General features: G+C 40.6%; 1 protein-coding gene across 2 annotated transcripts in view; it reads left to right on the top strand.

Moving 5' to 3' along the window:
• The window catches only part of NEK11 (NIMA related kinase 11), a 98233-nt gene extending 83720 nt beyond the window's left edge, over nt 1-14513 (top strand). For both annotated transcript variants that reach the window (XM_089532824.1, XM_089532823.1), the window contains one exon: nt 12699-14513. In XM_089532824.1, the coding sequence (XP_089388950.1) occupies nt 12699-12844 (146 nt within the window). In that variant the 3' untranslated portion in view covers nt 12845-14513. The remainder of the gene's footprint in view (nt 1-12698) is intronic.
• The last annotated feature ends 481 nt before the right edge of the window (nt 14514-14994 follow it).

Below are 14994 nucleotides of genomic sequence, written 5' to 3'. Positions count from 1 at the left end.
AAAGCTGTACACACTGATCTAGAAATAAAGTTCCATTGAACCATGGGTAGGACTTTACTATTAAAAAGGGGGACTTTCCAAATAGTGTCTTTTGCCAGAAGACAAAACCCTTTTTATTCAAATAGGCCTTCATCTTTTGACTGTGGGACAGAAGACTGTTTCAAGGTTTTGCTGTACTATGTTTTCAATGTGTTTTTAGCTGTTTTAAATCAGTTTTAATTGGTTTGGTTATTTAATGGGTTTTACACTTTTGTACACTATATTCTTTTAGCTGTTTTATTTTAACTTGGATTGCAAGCCACTTTGGGTCTCATTTTGGGAGAAAGGCAGGGATATAAAACATTTTTTCTAATAAGATGTGATTCAGAAATTTACTTCTGGGTCACTTCCTGTTAGAAAAGGGGCTTTTCCTGAGCTGAAAATGGCTCAGAGGGGGCCACAAATATGGTGAAATTGCTCCATAGGAAGCATTTCAGGCAAAAAAATTATTCCTTTTTTTCAGCAAGTGCAGTAGATTTGCCCTCCCCACCCCTAATGGTTACCTGTCACTAACATGCTGCACCAGTGTTGGGTTTATGCAAAGCCTAAGTAAGCTACACTTTAGAGCAGTAGTTCCCATACTTTGGTCCTCCAGGTGTTTTGGGCTTCAACTCCCAGAATCCTCAGGTGCTTATCACATGAACTTTAAAACCGGATGTGGGATGGAGGCAGGGATTATCACATGCTAAATTGTCACCTAATCCCCACCCGCTATCAGCTGAGTCCAAGCCAGGTCCCAGCTGCGATCCACCAACACGTTTTCGAAGTCAGAAGGTTTCCAGCCTCCATCCTGTGTCCCAGCTGCAGCCCAGGAGTCTTGAGACATTTTTAAAGTTCATGTGATAAACTTCCCAGTCAGTTTAGCCAAGAGTCAGGGATTCTGGGCGATGAAGTCCAAAACCCATGGAGGACCAAAATTTGGGAACCATTGCTTTAGAGCCTCAGTTTATGAAGGACCTCTACGTTTAACTTTCCCAAGAAAATGCATTTTTTATTTTAAAAAAACCCCTAAATTTTAGGTTTTACATATTTTTGATAATGCTATGTGGCCTCTTAAAAGTGTCATGATTTAGGGGCTCAATGTTTTTTAAATCTAGTTTGGCACTGTATGAGACCTTTTGTGGTATTTCTGATACATTAGCTTACATGGAATTTTCCTGGCTCGGGTTTTTCTGTAGTAATTTATGAAGACATATGTGGCAAGTGACCTTCCACATCCACTAGGGCATGGTAGCAACATTCATCTTGATGAATGCAGAGTGACATGGTGGATTTCTGTCAACTCATACTGACTCGCTGGGACAGCAGGTGGGAAAGCAATAAACTTACTTTTTGTTTTTGGTTTTTTGAATTGATGGTTTGTTGCACTGCTTTCAAAAGGAAGAAAAACACCTATCCAGGCTCTAGGTTGGTATAGGTGAGGGGCTCAATCTGCAAGGAACAAAGAAACTATAAGCCCAGTGGTCCAAGGCCATCCCACTTTGTGCCAGAACACCCTGTTTTCTGACCTAGAGCCAGAAGAAACACCAGCAGTGGGTGTTCTTGTTCACCAAACGTTTGCAGACATCTATTCTGGAAATTATCACCTGATATCTCCCATGAACTAAAGTGGCTTCCAAGTGTTAGCCTAGAGTCAGGGACACAAACTCTCTTTCTAATGAAATAACATTTTTAAAAAAATTCAGCAATTCTGAATTGCATCTGCTGTAATTTTGCAATAGCCTTCTTCAGCAACTTGAACTTCACTACTGTCATTCTGTTTATTTTCATCTCACTGTGCAATATTGAATTTTTCGGTTCAGTAATGATGTTAAGTTATAGCAATGTATAGCAGACGATGCATCTGTTTTCTGAGCCGCAAGTTTTACCTGGGTGCTCGCCAGTGCCATCACAACAGTTCAGCAGCAACGCTAATCCATTTACAAGTGTATATTTTTATGGTGGTCTGTATGATGACAAGGTAAATGGAGACTTATGTTCCTTGGGAAGAATATACTGCAAAGAACTTCACCAAGACACAGAATAGGAATAGTAGAGCTTCCTTCTGAAAGTCAAAAATACAGGTTTTCTTTTTTGATCCAGAGGATCTAGCTTGTGGCCAGCTCGCTTGTGACTTCTGTGGCTTCTGTTCATTGCAGTTCATTTTTCCTATGGAACGTAAGCCTCCCTCTACCTTGTCATCATACTACTGCCTTCAAGTTGACCCCGACTCATGGCAACCCTGTGGATGAGACATCTCCAAGTTCCTCTATTCTCTGGCTTGGAGGATTCTAACTTTAGTGCTCAGTTGTATGTCTTTGCACTTTAGGATCTTATCCAGTCTTTTCATAGCTGCTCTTCCCATGCCTAGTCTTCTTGTGATTTCTTGACTACAGTCTGCATTTTGATCATTGTATGGTTCAAGGTTTGGGAAATCCTTGACTATTTAGACTGTTACGAGCCCTCCCTTTTTGCCATCTGACATCATCTGGCCTTGGAGGGAGAAAAAGTAAGAAGAGCCCCCTCCCTCCAGTCCATCTGAAATGTGGAAAATGGCTAGAACACGGTACATTAGGGGGTGCAGACCACACTAGGTGACACCTCAGAGGAGGGATGGCACCCAGGTGGGCCTCCTCCCACTGTGGTGTGTGTGTGTGTGCTGCCTGATGCCTATCCCTTCTTTTCCACTGCCCTGGCTCTCTCTATGAGGAGGAAGCCAAGGCAGCAGAGGAGGAGGGGCAGCATGTTCCCCTTCCATCCCTCCTGCTGCGTCACTTGCATGGCCTCCCCCTGGTAGCTGTGGGTGGGCAGGTGGGCTAGTGAGCAAGTGCGTGAGACAGCAGTAGGACAGCATGGATAGCTAGGTAGGCTGCAACTGTTCAACAGCTCTTTCTGGGTCTGGCCAGGCAGTGGGGGGACCAGAAGGGGGCAGGCAAGAGATGAAGCAGCAGGAAAGAGGCAAGCATGCTCTGGGGGCACAGTGGTTAAATGCCTGAACTGCAGCCACTCATTCACAAACCATAAGGTTGCGAGTTCAATACCAGCCCAGGGGCTCTAGCTCGACTCAGTCTTGCATCCTTCCGCACTTGCTAAAATGAGTACCCAGCTTGTTGGGGGCAATTAGCTTACACTTTGTAAACTGCTTAGGGAGTGCTTAAGTGCACTGATAAGCGGTATAGAAATGTACTTGCTACTGCTATTGCTCATGGGTGCTTCACTGCCGCAGGTCCCTCAGTGAAGAGGAAGCTGAGGCAGCAGACTGATCTGCTGCCCCCAGCTGTCTCCTCAAGAAGGAAGTCGAGGCAGCAGAGGAAGTGAGGTAAGTGTGCCCCTTCCATCCCCTCCTTCTGGCTCACTTGCCTAGCTGCACCCAGCTGCTTAAGCAGGTGGCCAAGTGAGTGAGCGAGGCAGCGGCCAGGGAGGGGAGGCAGAGGAGTCTGCCGATACCACCACATCCTGACACACTTTGCAGAATCTGGGCAGTCGACGAAGAAGGGGGGGCAGGTGAGCAAGGCAGAGAGGGAGTAGAGCCAGCTGCCACTGCAACCAGCAGCCCCCTGCACCAGATGACACCGAGGCTAGTGATGTCACTCGATATAGTTGGTTTCCAGTTTAGAGGACCTGAAGGTGAGGGCCTCCAGAGTGTGTCCTGTATATTTGGAAAAATATGTATTCAGCTGTGAGGAAGGTCTGCTCCTGTTAGCTATGGGAGTGTGAGCTTTCTTTGCATTAATTTCTTGTCTTGCTTTCATATATCCTGTGGATGTTCTTAATAAATGCCCAGTCTTGTAAATCAGCCAAGGCTAAATCAGATGGATGAACTGACATTTCAGCATAGTCTTGATGTATGCATACTACTTTATACAGTGACTCAGAGGTCTTGGGTGTTCAAGGCTGGCCTGCCTCCTTGTGTGCTCAAGGCATTTTTTCCCCCACGCATTCTCAAGAGCATGCACAAAACGATTGCAGAACTGGAAGAGAATAGGAAGCCTATACAGTGACATTCTTGAACAGGTATGGGCAACTGTGGCTACATGACACATGAAAACAACAGTGGTGGATTTTAAAATAAAAATAAAATATACTACTAAGCCCATTCACACTACCCAACAACAACAACAACAGTGTACTTCATTTGCTGCAGTCGGAGCTCAGACTGCAAAAGCAGACTGGACGCAATTAACTCAGTAGAAGGAATGGGGAAGAGAAAGTGAAGTCTTGTCCTTCCTAAACGCAGTACATAAACTCCAGGGTTTCTCTTAAAATAGTACTTTTGTGTGTGGTTTCTCACTAATAACTTTGCTTCTTGTTGCCTGGCCATACCTTTTTGACCACCCTCTGGGTCTAATTTGGATCTAATCTGCTGTGATGCATTCAAATATTTTATTCCAAGTCTCAAGTCATGTCTCAAGTCTCTACCTTCGAGTCTTAAGTCCTTGCAAGATACTTTCAAGTCTCAAGTCTACTGCTCCTAGAAAAAGCTTTAGAAGGCTCCTCTGATGTGCAATGGGAACAGATGCTGACTAGGCCTCAACCACTACCTCATGCTCATTGCCAAGCATGTTTGCTATGCTCTGGGCTTAATGTGGGAGTTGATGTCTACTCAGCAGCATGTCTCCAATGCATATTGGAGAAGTCTTCTAAAGCTTTTCCTATGAGCAGCAGGCAAGACTCACCTCCATAGTATGGGGCACATTTCTCAGAGGGAAACAGCAAATGTATTAGACAATGAGTTCGAAGTTGTAGGATTTTACTAAAGCTTTTGAAAAGCTTTAGAAAGCTCCTCCAACGTGCAGCAGGGACAAACTGAGTAGACTCACTTCAAGCCCAGAATGCGGGTCACATTTCTCAGAGAAGAACAGCAAACATGTTAGGCAAGGGGCTTGAGGCAGGGGTCTATAGGAAGCGAGGGCTTACCTTTTGGCAAATATGAAGTATTGCTTCCATCATGTGAATGACAGGCAAAAAGCAGTGAGTTGGAAGTATTGTTCAAAGGAGGAAAGCCATTTCCATTATGTGATGTTTCTGGAGTTAGGCCAGCAAGTCAGTCACTAAAAATACACAAGTCAAGTCAGTCTGTCATTTACCACAGTCGAGTCCAAACTGAGTAATTGAAGCAACCTGAATCTGAGTCAGTCAGCTCAGATCTACATCACTACTAACCTTCACTGCAGAAATAATGTAGGTTGACACCACTTTAAATGCCATGACTGAATGCTGTAAAATTCTGGCATTGGTAGTTTTGTGAGATATTTAGCTTTCTCTATCAGAGAGCTGTGGTGCCACAACAAACTACAAATCTCTTGATTCCATAGAATGGAGCAATGGCAGTCAAAGCAGCATCAAGGAGCCCTGGTGGCGCAGTGGTTAAATGCCTGTACTGCAGCCATTCACTCAAAACCACAAGGTTGCGAGTTCAAGACCAGCAAAAGGGCCCAAGCTCGACTCAGGCTTGCATCCTTCCGAGGTCGCTAAAATGAGTACCCAGACTGTTGGGGGCAAATTAGCTTACTTGCTAATTAGCTTACTTGCTGTTCACCGCTATGATCTTTGGAATAGAGGTATATAAATAAAAAAAAAAACTAATTATCAAACTGCATTATTTCTGCAGTGCAGATTAGACCATGGCCACATATGACCCAGTTTTCATCTGTGAAATGTTGAGGGTTATGCCTAGTTATCTCCATGAGCAAAAGGGACCAAAAGGGTCCCAGTTTTTGTATTTTCTACGGAGGGTTCTATCAGTTGTTAGTTCATCCAAGGTTTTTATATTAAGACAAAATTCCCAACTGCATGTTATATTAAGCACAATATTGTTTTAGTTGTCCAGTTAATTATTTTCATGTAATATATGGTTTAGGGGCAATAAGGGAAAGAGAGTGAGTTCTGTGTGTCTAAAGAGCAACTGGTTTTGTTGCAATTCATACTATTAAAACAAACAAAACAGCATCATAGACCTGGCTTTACACAGCTACTAAGATTAAAAAAAGAAAATAACTTTAGCCTAAATGTAATTGTTACTTCCAGCTGCAATAGACTAATTGAATCAATAGGAATTTGAAAAGTCAACATATATGTAAGTTAAACTGATTCAGTTGATCTCCTCTAATTCAGAATTATTATTAGATTTAGGCACATGTTCTATAATGACAGTGGGTGGGAGCATGCCTTGTGGCTCCCTGTATCTGCTTGTTCTATTATAAAAACATTTTCAGTATTTGAATTGTGGATTGTTTTCTGGCCCTACTAAGAATAGCAGAGTATTGCAGAATGTAGAAATGACCCAAGTTCGGAGGAATGTTGGTGTGCCCCAGGGCCAGAAAACATAAGCTGCAGTAAAGTAAAGCTAAATGATAAATTAAAATATAAGCCAAGATTCTGCATCAGATATGTTACCTTGACATTGTGGCTATGATCCATCTCTCAATCTGACTTTCCTAAACCACCTTAAAATGCAGACAGCAGCACAGAGTTCTGGAGCCTAGATGAGTGGGTCAGTGAAGGATGAAGTGTCCAGCCTCCTTTCTCCAGCATGCGATGGTGCAAGGAGGAGAAGCAGACACCTCTGCTGAGTTCTTTTGTAACGTCTCGAGGCACTCAGTGGCAGGAGGGGGTTGGATGTATCATCCTTCACTAACCCACTCATCTGAAGACCTCTATCCCTCAGTGTAGTTAGCTGGATTTAAGGTGGGTTTTAGAGGCATTTATGATCATACCAATGGCTACAATCATAGATGTGACTATCTGCTTTATCACACTAGCGGGCAAATAGGATTTAAAGGCAAGTTAAACTAGAGAAAACCAGGAAATGTCATGTGATAAACTTCAGGCATTTCCTGGTTTTCTCTAGTTTAACTTTCGTTTAAATCCTGTTTGCCCGCTAGTGTGATAAAGCAATATGAAACACTTATGGGGTTGTAAGTCTTACTTACAACATTGTAACTGACTAAAGGGATGCTGGCCATATATTTTTGTATTGTGGGCTATTTCCTGACCCCGGTGAATCCCTCCAGTTCATTTTTTTTCCTTTACTAGCTCCACCCTACTGACAACCAAACTGTGTCACATCCACATCTGTTTGGCCAAAAAAAAAATTTAAATGACATGGGACATTGTTTTTGTCGCAGTATCTTACAGTAGCTAGGATTTTAAAAAGTACCCTAAGGATGAAAATAAATAAAGGTGTGGGCCTCTTTTTTTGTCCTAGCTGTATCTGGCAAATAGCTGAAATTTGGAGAAATCGTTTGCATCTGTTTATCTGATAATGTTGCAGAATGCCTATACATGTAGGTCTAATTCTGTGTGGATTCTGCAACAGAAAATGACCGTTGGGAGACTAAAATGCCTCACTGTGTGTAGGAGAGTTAAAATAGTGCTCTAGGATAGCATTTCATAGCAGAAGGTGGTTTACAATGGAAGAATGACAACTTTGAATCATAAAGGAGTAATATTAGTGAGCTCCTAAACTGTACACCAATCTTCCAATCATGGCAAGACAAAAGGTTTTTTGATGATATTTCTTGTATCTCAGTGTTATTTTTAATATTTGTAGAGTTTTTAAAATAAGCTTTGTGAGCAAAGTCACTTCTGTAACTGCAAAGTAATCCACAATTTATTTCAACACAGTGGCTAATGTTCTTTCTGATGATGCAGATGAAAGGTTATGATGGCTGTCTATCAAACACACAAGCCCACTTTCATCCTCATCTTATTGTTCCAGTGTTTCGTATTGTTATTCCACTGTGATACATAATTGATTCAGCAGCTATAGCAAAATCTTTTTATCCCTAGTAGCAAATTAAACTCTACTTCTGCAAGGTTTCCTCCACTCCAGGACCGGGGGCTAGGGACCATCCTTCAAATAAAGAAACATATTAAGCAAATATTTTTAACAAGCAAAGTTCTATTTCAGGAGGGGGGGCACCATCATATTTTTTATTTATGTCTCTTTATATGTTCATGCATTAAAACTGAAAATGTTCCTCCTAAAAGCAAATAATTTGAAAAGCAAATATTTATATTAACTATGAAGCCAATGGTGTTCAGATGTCAGAACTCTAACGGATGTATATGGAAAGTCTTCTAAAAACACTTGTAGGGCTATTTCATTCATCTGATCAGCATTTTGAAATGTTTTTGCCAAAGTTGTTTGTTATTTTTTGCCTTCAAGTTGACTCAAATATATGGCATTGGCAATTGGTTTTCTTGGCAAGATTTATTCAGGGAGGTTTTCCATTGCCTTTTGCTTTTTCTTCCTTGACTTTCTTCTGTGATCGTTCCATGTCTTTGCTGTATTCTGCCATATGGTGTCATCTTCATATCTTAAATTGCTGGTGTTCCTTCCTCTAATTTTCACACCTTCTTCCTCTGAGTCTAGTCCTGCTTTATGCATAGGTTCAGCATACAAGTTAAACAGATACAGTGGTCCCCCGGGTTACGAAATTAATTCGTTCCGCTGCCCTTTTCGTAACCCGGAAGGCTTTCGCAAGCCGAATTGCCATAGGCGCTAATGGGGAAAAGCCGCGATTTGGTGCGAAATAGCGCCGAAAAGCACCAAAAGTTTTTTCGTAACCCGAAAAAACTTTCGTAACGCGGAACAGTTTTTTTAAATAATTTTTTTTCGTAACCCGGGAATTTCGTAAGGCAGCGCATTCGTATCCCGGGGTACCACTGTAGTTTGATAAAATGTAGTCTTGCCAATTGGAAAATATTCAATTTCTCCGTATTCTGTATTCAGCAGCCTTTTGTCCTGAGTACAGGTTAATCAAGGCAATCAAATGTTGTGGCACATACATTTCTTCAACTGTGATCCATAGTTTTTCATGACCTATACAGTCAAAGGTGTGGCTGTAATCTATAAAGCACAGACTGGTTTTCTTTTGAAATTCTTTGGTGCACTCCATTATACAACATATGTTTGCAGTATGATCCCTTGTGCCTCTTCCTTTCCTGAACCATAGGACCATGACATTAATTTCCCAGGCAAGCAAAGTGAGGTCAAAATTCTATAACAAAAACTTTTATCATATACAGTGGGTCCTTCTTATCCATGGGAGTTCCATTCCAGATCCCGTTGCGGATGACAAAAACCATGGGACCTAAAGTTATCTGGCATTTCTTATCATATACAGAGTGCCTGCCCCAATCATGGGCTTGCCATCAACAGATTTGAGCATCTGCGGATGGCAAGCCCCATTGCACTCAATGGCTGTGTGTGTATGTGCCACCATTAAATACTATGGGATTCCAGGTCCCACAGTTTTTGCCATCTGCAGCGAGATCTGGAACAGAACTCCTGCAGATAAGGAGGGCCCACTGTATATGATAAAAATGTTTGTTATAGAATTTTGAGCATCACTTTGCTTGCCTGGGAAATTAATGCCATTGTCCTATGATTACTACAATGCCTGCTATCCCCTTTTGGGGGGATTGGAATGTATATCGAGCATTTCCAGTTTATGGGCCATATTTATTTATTTATTTATTTATTTATTTATTTATTTTTGCTTTCCATCTTTGTTGACAGATTTTAGTTAGAACTAGAGTAGATTCTGCCTCTATAGATTGAGGGAGCTCTATTGGTATGGTATTTAATCTTGAGGATTAATTTCTCCAAAGTGCTCTGAATACAGCTTCCATTTCACTTTCTAAAATTGAAAGTTCATCTTCGTATGGTTCTTCGTTGACTGAATCTGTCACCCTTTAATCTCTTTTATATAGTTCTCTTGTGTATTGTTTCCATTGTCTATTTATTTCTATTTGGTCATGTAATTTGTTCCCTTGCTGGTCTCAAAGCTTCCTCACTCTTGATTTAAATTTCCCTTTTATTTCTCAAATCTTGTGGAAGAGATCTCTTTTGTTGTCACCTTCTGTTTCTCTGAATTAATTATTATACTAATGTTCCTTGTCCCTGCGCTCAAGTCATTAAACAGTTGCATTCAGGGTTCTGGCTCTGTTTCTGTTCTCTTTTACTTTTGCTACTTGTCTGTCCTTAACTGCTTAAAGAGTTTCATTGCTCATCCATTGGGACTTCTTTTTCTTTTTGGCTGTGACAATGTCTTTTTTTATTTCTCCCTGACAATGACCCTGGCTTCAGTCTAAAGACCCTGACTCCTGGTCAATTAGACTTAATAGTGGGAATCTATTTTTCACATTATCTTTAAATTCTATGGGAATGTTCCTCAGGTTGTGTTTCAGTATAATGATTAGTTTAGTGTTCTTGTTTAGGTTAATTCTCATTTTTTATATTAGTAGTTCATGGTCTGTACCACAATCTGTTCCTCAATACATACATGTGGAAATATTACCACCTATGATGCAAAGAACATTCAATAAAAACATGGAACTAAAGAAAAACACATTTATTTCCAGCATGTTGAACTCACCTTTTGATTATAAATAGCATATGATTACTGCTTAGACCCAGCATTCAACTCTTAATGAAAGCTATTCCGTGGTATGTTAAATTCATACTTGATTTAAGATTTTCCTAATCTAAAAATGTGAACTTTATGCTAGAGTTCCTCCAACTCAAATCTAACTTCAGATATTGGGAAATCCCAGGGCTTGGAAAACTTAGGTCCCATACAGATAGGCCAAAATAAAGCTGCTTTGAGTCACTTTGGAGATATGCTGTTTAAATGATGCATTCATGCTAAGAGTCTGGAAGCTGTGCCAAAGCTGCGCTCCAGTCCTTAGGACTGGATCATGGCTTTGGTGCGGCTTCTGGACTCTTAGTAAGCATGCATTATATAAACAGCATACCTCTGAAGTGACTCGAAGCAGCTTTATTTTGGCCTGTCTGTATGGGGCCTTACTTTCCTGGACTACAGCTCCCAGAGTGCCCCCAACCTGTATGGCTACTGGCTGTGGTGGCTAGAAGTATTGTGAGATTTGTAGTCTTAAAAAAAAAAACATGCTTTCAAGCTCCCAGTCTCAGGTAACTGCTGCCCTTTCCGCCTCACCTCTTATCTGCCATATGACTTTCTTTTGGGGAGCTGTGCACTATGCTGAATACTTGATATGTGCTATGAATATTATTTTATATTATAGTTACATTGGCATTGGCAGACACAGCCTCTGGCTTATTGAGGGGTGCTCTGGGCAAGGTGTTTCCTAGCAGCCTCCATCCTTAGGCCTCTTTTGTAAGCTTACACTTACCATTTGTATAAATTTAGTCCCAATCCTTGGTGAGTTTATCAGGCAGCAGCATGGACCAACTGTGTCATGACTGCTGACAGGAACAGTTTGTCTCAGCAACATCTAGAGTTTAGAAGAGAATCATAATACCATGTGACTAGAGCTGCCACCATTTTGCCATACAATTGCATTTATTTATATATTTCATTTATATGCTGCCTTTCTTCCAGAGTGGGACCCAAAGCAGCTCACAGCAGGGACCCAGTCAGAACCCACAGCGCAATCTTAAAAAAACTATTAAAATAGTTACAATTAAAACAACTTAAAATAATTTTAAAACATACAAAAGTTAAGAACTAAATAAAACATACATACCCCAATGGAAAAGCTTCCCAAGTCCCATCACATATTAAAAGCCTGCTGAAATAAAAAGCGTTTTGCCTATCCAGCAAAAGGAAAGCAGGGAGGAGGCCAGCCTAGCCTTCCATGGAAGGGAGTTCCAAAGATTGGGACCAGACACTGAAAAGGCTCTCTGTCACATCTTTAGCAAGCAAGCCTGTGATGGTAGCCTTCCCCTGAAGATCTCAGTGTCCTTGCAGGTTCATAAGAAGACCCAGTAAAGTCTTGCACTGAGATCTGGTGAAGTGTTGCCGCACATTTATGGGGCAAGGCTAAGATATGTTCTGGAATGAAATAAAATGACAGTAATTTCCAGAAGAGTTAGCATGTTGCAGTGGTTTGAGTGTTGGACTATGGCTCTGGAGCCCAGGGTTTGAATGCCCTCTCAGCCATGGAAACCCACTGAGCAAGTCATGCACTCTCAGCCTTAGAGGGCAGCCATGACAGACCCCCGCTGAACAAACCTTGCCAAGAAAATCCTATGGTAGCTCCACCATAAGTTGGAAACAATTCAGAAATCTTCAGAAACATGAGGTGGTGCTCTTCTCAGGTCTGTGCGCCTTTCCATTTATAAATTAATTAATGATTGCCAATCTATCGCTCTTCATCTAAAACCTTTTCTTAAACAAATGTTAGGTGATCACAGATGTACCTTTAAGGAAGTGTACAAAATTCTAAATTTAAAATGGAGATTCTATTATCTGAAAACAAATGCTTTTTCTTTTCTTTTCTTTTAAACTACAGTCTTGCTCTTATTTGATGAATGTCTAGAGAATTATTTCTAAAGTGTGAGCATTCTCCTCCCTTATTCTAGGAAAATTGTTTAATGTATGTTTTGTAAAACAAAAAAAGAGGTTGTAAATGTGCATGCATACATTGGTTTGTGATAAAATATCTAACAGAATTAGATGACATAATTCTGTCTCCATTTATTTCATATGCATCTCTCTCTCTCTCTCTCTCTCTCTCTCTCTCTCTCTCTCTCTCTATATATATATATATATATATAATTCCTTTAATACCAGGAAACTATTATGTTGACGTGTTACAGAAATTTGCCAGATATCTCTTCAATTATAGTAAGTGATGGGCTCTTATACATTATTTATAATCTAGCCTTGGCATTTGCCTCCTGTTGGCAGGTCAGCTATTCAGAAACTGGGAACAGAAATCTTTGAAAATGTTTACGAGTTCCTCCGCCAAGCAAGACGGGAAAATGCAAGTGAAGATGAAATCAGAGAATACCTGGAAAAAATGGTGTCTCGGGCAAGTGACTGTTTTGAAGTAGATCAGCTCATCTATTTTGAAGACCAGATACAGGCCTCAGAAGATGATACAGTGTGACAAGTATCTCAGAATAGATTTACTTGGATTCTCTGAAACCAGTGAACATGGCAAGTTCTCAACTGGAAACAAGCAAGCATTTTGTGATATGGTTAGGGAGATGAGTAGCATAGAGATACTGATGGCCATTTTGCAGGCTGGTTATATGAGATAAAGAGCACTCTTCTTCATCTCCAAATAAAGTCAATCAGAGCTTTTCAATGGATTCATACAGAAGCAGCATTGGCACTTAGATCTTGGCCATAATTTACTTGAAAAGTGCTTGAGGATGGTTATCAATCATACATATATATGCCTAATGATACCATTCAGAGAAACGGTGGTGTTCTGGAGCCTCCATCTGTCACTCCATCTGTGATTCAAAACATGCAAGGATAAGTGTGATATATGAGGTAGAAGAACAATACAGTAACAAGGGAAACCACTTTATTTTGGCTAACGTATACCATGTAGAGATGAAGTGGGGAATGCAATTGATTTAGCACTCTTTTGATTATAAATGGTGGAGATGAATTCTCCAGGATACTTCAGCCAGCATTTTCACTGTGAAAAACAGGCATTGTGGATGAAATTGACTGTTGCCTGAGGGACCATCACAAAGTTTACCTTTCTTTTTTACTCTTGATATCTCTAATTAACTCCCTTTTTGATTAATTTTCTGTTTTGAAAATCAATTTTCTTCCTAAGATATTACAGTACTATCTTCACACAGCAGAGCAGGTTTGGCTATGTGATGACATCACTGATAGTAAAGAAAGCTAGTCCAGCATAATGGCAATACTTTTTGAACTGACATTTTCCACATTCAGAACTAGCTTTGTTTTCTCTCAGAAATGTCACAGAACCATTTTCTATTCCCTAGATAATATCACCCAGATGTGTAGCTGGGGAGAAGCAAAATGAGGACACTGATCCTCCAAATGACATTTTCTTTCAGTCCTCAAATGTCTAGCACTGTAGTAACTTAAAATTTCAATTGAACATTTAGAGTTTAGGCATGGCAGAATTTTTAAAAAGGGTGGACAATGTTACCAAGGAAATGCAAACACAGCAAATGTAAGAGTTCTAGGTGTGAATGACTTTCAGTGTTTCATTCTGCAATGCTAGTGATTTTGAGACTGAAGGAAAATTTCAGGAGGGGGAAGAATTCTTATTTGAGGTTTAATATCCTCACTTTGTCCCCCACCGGACTGAAGCTACACTCTCAACATCATTGCTAATAGGAACATGAAGCTATTTTCCAAACAAGATGTGTTAAAGGTACAACCAGTCAGGATTGCATAGAGGTAAACTTAGAATGAAACATGACTGCTGCTATGCTTGTTACCAGTTGTGATCACTACCTACGCAGCAGAAATGGGGAGGATTGGCAGGGAGAGAAGGTTGTGTGATTTTGTGTCAAGAATGGAGCACTTTCCCCTTGCATAAGCTCCATGAAAAAACAGGTCTTCCAAATGATCTCCAGAAAGACAGGCAGAAAACATTTAGAAGGATGGCTCTCCGCCATGACTCAGACCTATTGAAAAGTATTCCTTTTTCAAATACGTGTCATGTAAAAAAATCATGCATATTTCTTTTTATAATGTAACCTAGGTCCATGTTCAACCTAGAAGTCCTAGAAGCTTTTTTATTGTTGTTTGATAAAGCACATCCTTGCATTCTTGCATATTAAATGGACAGTAAAAACACTAAAATACTAGATTGCTCCCTGTATGCAAATTTTGTTCAGCTTCAGTTTGTTTCACTTATGTTCAATTTTGTTTAGCTTCAGCTCACAATTAGCATTGTTCCTCATATGCTTCCTGGGTTCTGAGAGGCCAAGCAATGTAGCTTCCTCTGCCGAGCAAGCTGCTAATAGTCCATTGGGGTTCCAAGCCTCACCTATTTGATCATTTTTAAAGGACTGACTGATATCACAGTATTAGAGTTGTCAGCTCCTGCGGCTTCGGTAATATGAAGTCAAAAAGAACAGCCCATGGGTGAATTAGACTACCTGGAGGAGTCAGCCACTCTGGTGTTCATTAAAAGTAACCTTTTCAGTCTGGAATTCACGCTCTCGCTACCCACACTGTCTTCAGGGAAACCTTTTCAAGA

This window comes from Sceloporus occidentalis, unplaced genomic scaffold (assembly GCF_023333645.1).
Source record: "Sceloporus occidentalis isolate IW3139 unplaced genomic scaffold, rSceOcc1.0.p SCAF_7, whole genome shotgun sequence".
NCBI classification, from domain to species: domain Eukaryota; kingdom Metazoa; phylum Chordata; class Lepidosauria; order Squamata; family Phrynosomatidae; genus Sceloporus; species Sceloporus occidentalis.
This window is presented reverse-complemented; position numbering and strand designations above follow the sequence as displayed.